Genomic DNA, 1,655 nt, shown 5'->3' with positions numbered 1-1,655 from the left:
CCGGTGGTTGCTGGCATGAACAGGCCGGAACTGGGCTCGTCAATTTTCGCTTTATATAACTCGACTCGCTCTGCAAGTGACCAAAACTCGTTGACATTTTTAGACTACAATCAAAAGCATTTGACTAACTCAGCATCGACATTGAGTCGGACTATAAATGCCGCTCCGGGAATGTCGAAAATGGATAAAAAAGGTCAACCATAGTATGTGACCAACGGTTTGTGATATCGCGCGTAGACGAGGCGCGATTTCCCGGGGGTATCTGAGTGCACGACTGATCCTGTGTTTCACTGAGGCGTATGCCCACCAATAATCTTGATAAACTCCATTCCCTCATAGATCTTAATAGCGTTTTTATCCCCACGGTCCACAGATAAGTGTACCACATCCCAGTACTCGTAGGTTATAGTGATCTAGAAAACGACAGACATTCGAGTCATATTAAAGGCCATAGTCGACTCACATCGTTGAAGATTTGTACCAAAAGAATCGTTTCTATATCTAATCTTCTCCAAGCTTCGGTGACCTCAACCTGAGAATCCATATAGTTGAACGTTAAATGACACTGTGAGGCTCGCCTTGAGTATCGACCCGAAGATCCCACCGGGTATTTTCGGGCTCCATGTTGGCCTGTAAAACATAACAGTTTCACCAACACGAAGACGATGACTCACCTATGGGCTTCGATTGCAGCTTGGACAGAACAATCTATGTTTTTCTCAGGGATATTCATCGTGACCCCGCCAATAATAGTCTAACGAAACGACAGAAGTTGTGATAAGCAATCCAGTGGAGTCTCACATTAGATCCACAGATCGCCGCTACCCAGCAGGGGTAGAAATAACAGTTGCAAGCGAAGTCTTTTGGCATGAAGGAGAAGTCATCCCCCTTTTGGAATTGGCGATAAACCACATCGGTCAGTGCGCGTGGTACATGGTCCTCAGGCAACGAACGAGCCAGACAGGAGGAGACAAGTAAGGCATACACCAGGGAGGCCACCAGGTTCATTTATGATGGGGTAAATATCTATCCACCTATAAGAAGTCAAGACAGACACGATTACCGACATACACGACCACCGTTGAAGGCGGTTGCCTAGATCGTCATATGGGTAATGTCATTCTATGGCTCTCCATCCCTCTCATAGTGACCTTGACTTCCCTCAACTCACACATAAGTGAAGATATTTAGCGAGTTTAGCTAAACATGATGAGACAGAGTCACGATACGTGCGGTCGCCATCGACCGTTCTGAGACGGCTGCTGCTGTCAGATTCTCGTCGTCTCATTTTATTCATTACTGTCATTAAGCCGTTGATTTTGTGGTCCTTACCATACGCTCTCTAATGAGCAATCTTGGATCTTCTACTACTGCTATGTAGTCCTCCGGGCTCGAGTTCGGTATCACTTGGGTTCCCAGGAAGCTGGGGTGACAGTAACTTCATACGCGTCACACTGGCTGATTATGTTCTCGAGCCAATTTTGAGTGCCCCTCGGTATAGCATTAATTTTAGGTCATTTAGGAATCATCAGTGCATATGGTGTTTCCTCGCTATGGAGTAAAGTTCAATGAATCAGGGGTAAATACGTGCCGCATTCACGTATGCAAGCAAAGCGTGAATCGTTCACGGTGAATGTTTGAACGGGGCTTCGGAA

General features: G+C 46.1%; 1 protein-coding gene across 1 annotated transcript; it reads right to left on the bottom strand.

Moving 5' to 3' along the window:
- Positions 1-287: 287 nt before the first annotated feature.
- On the bottom strand, positions 288-544 carry Pmar_PMAR021959 (hypothetical protein; the record flags this gene model as incomplete). The annotated part of the gene is made up of 2 exons (XM_002769145.1): positions 288-413; positions 464-544. 2 exons carry the CDS (start codon positions 542-544, stop codon positions 288-290), a joined length of 207 nt encoding a protein of 68 aa, XP_002769191.1.
- Positions 545-1,655: the final 1,111 nt, after the last annotated feature.

Source organism: Perkinsus marinus, assembly GCF_000006405.1.
Source record: "Perkinsus marinus ATCC 50983 genomic scaffold scf_1104296966314, whole genome shotgun sequence".
Classification (NCBI taxonomy): Eukaryota; Perkinsozoa; order Perkinsida; family Perkinsidae; genus Perkinsus; species Perkinsus marinus.
Note: the sequence above shows the minus strand (reverse complement) of the source record. Positions and strands in the feature narration are given on the sequence as shown.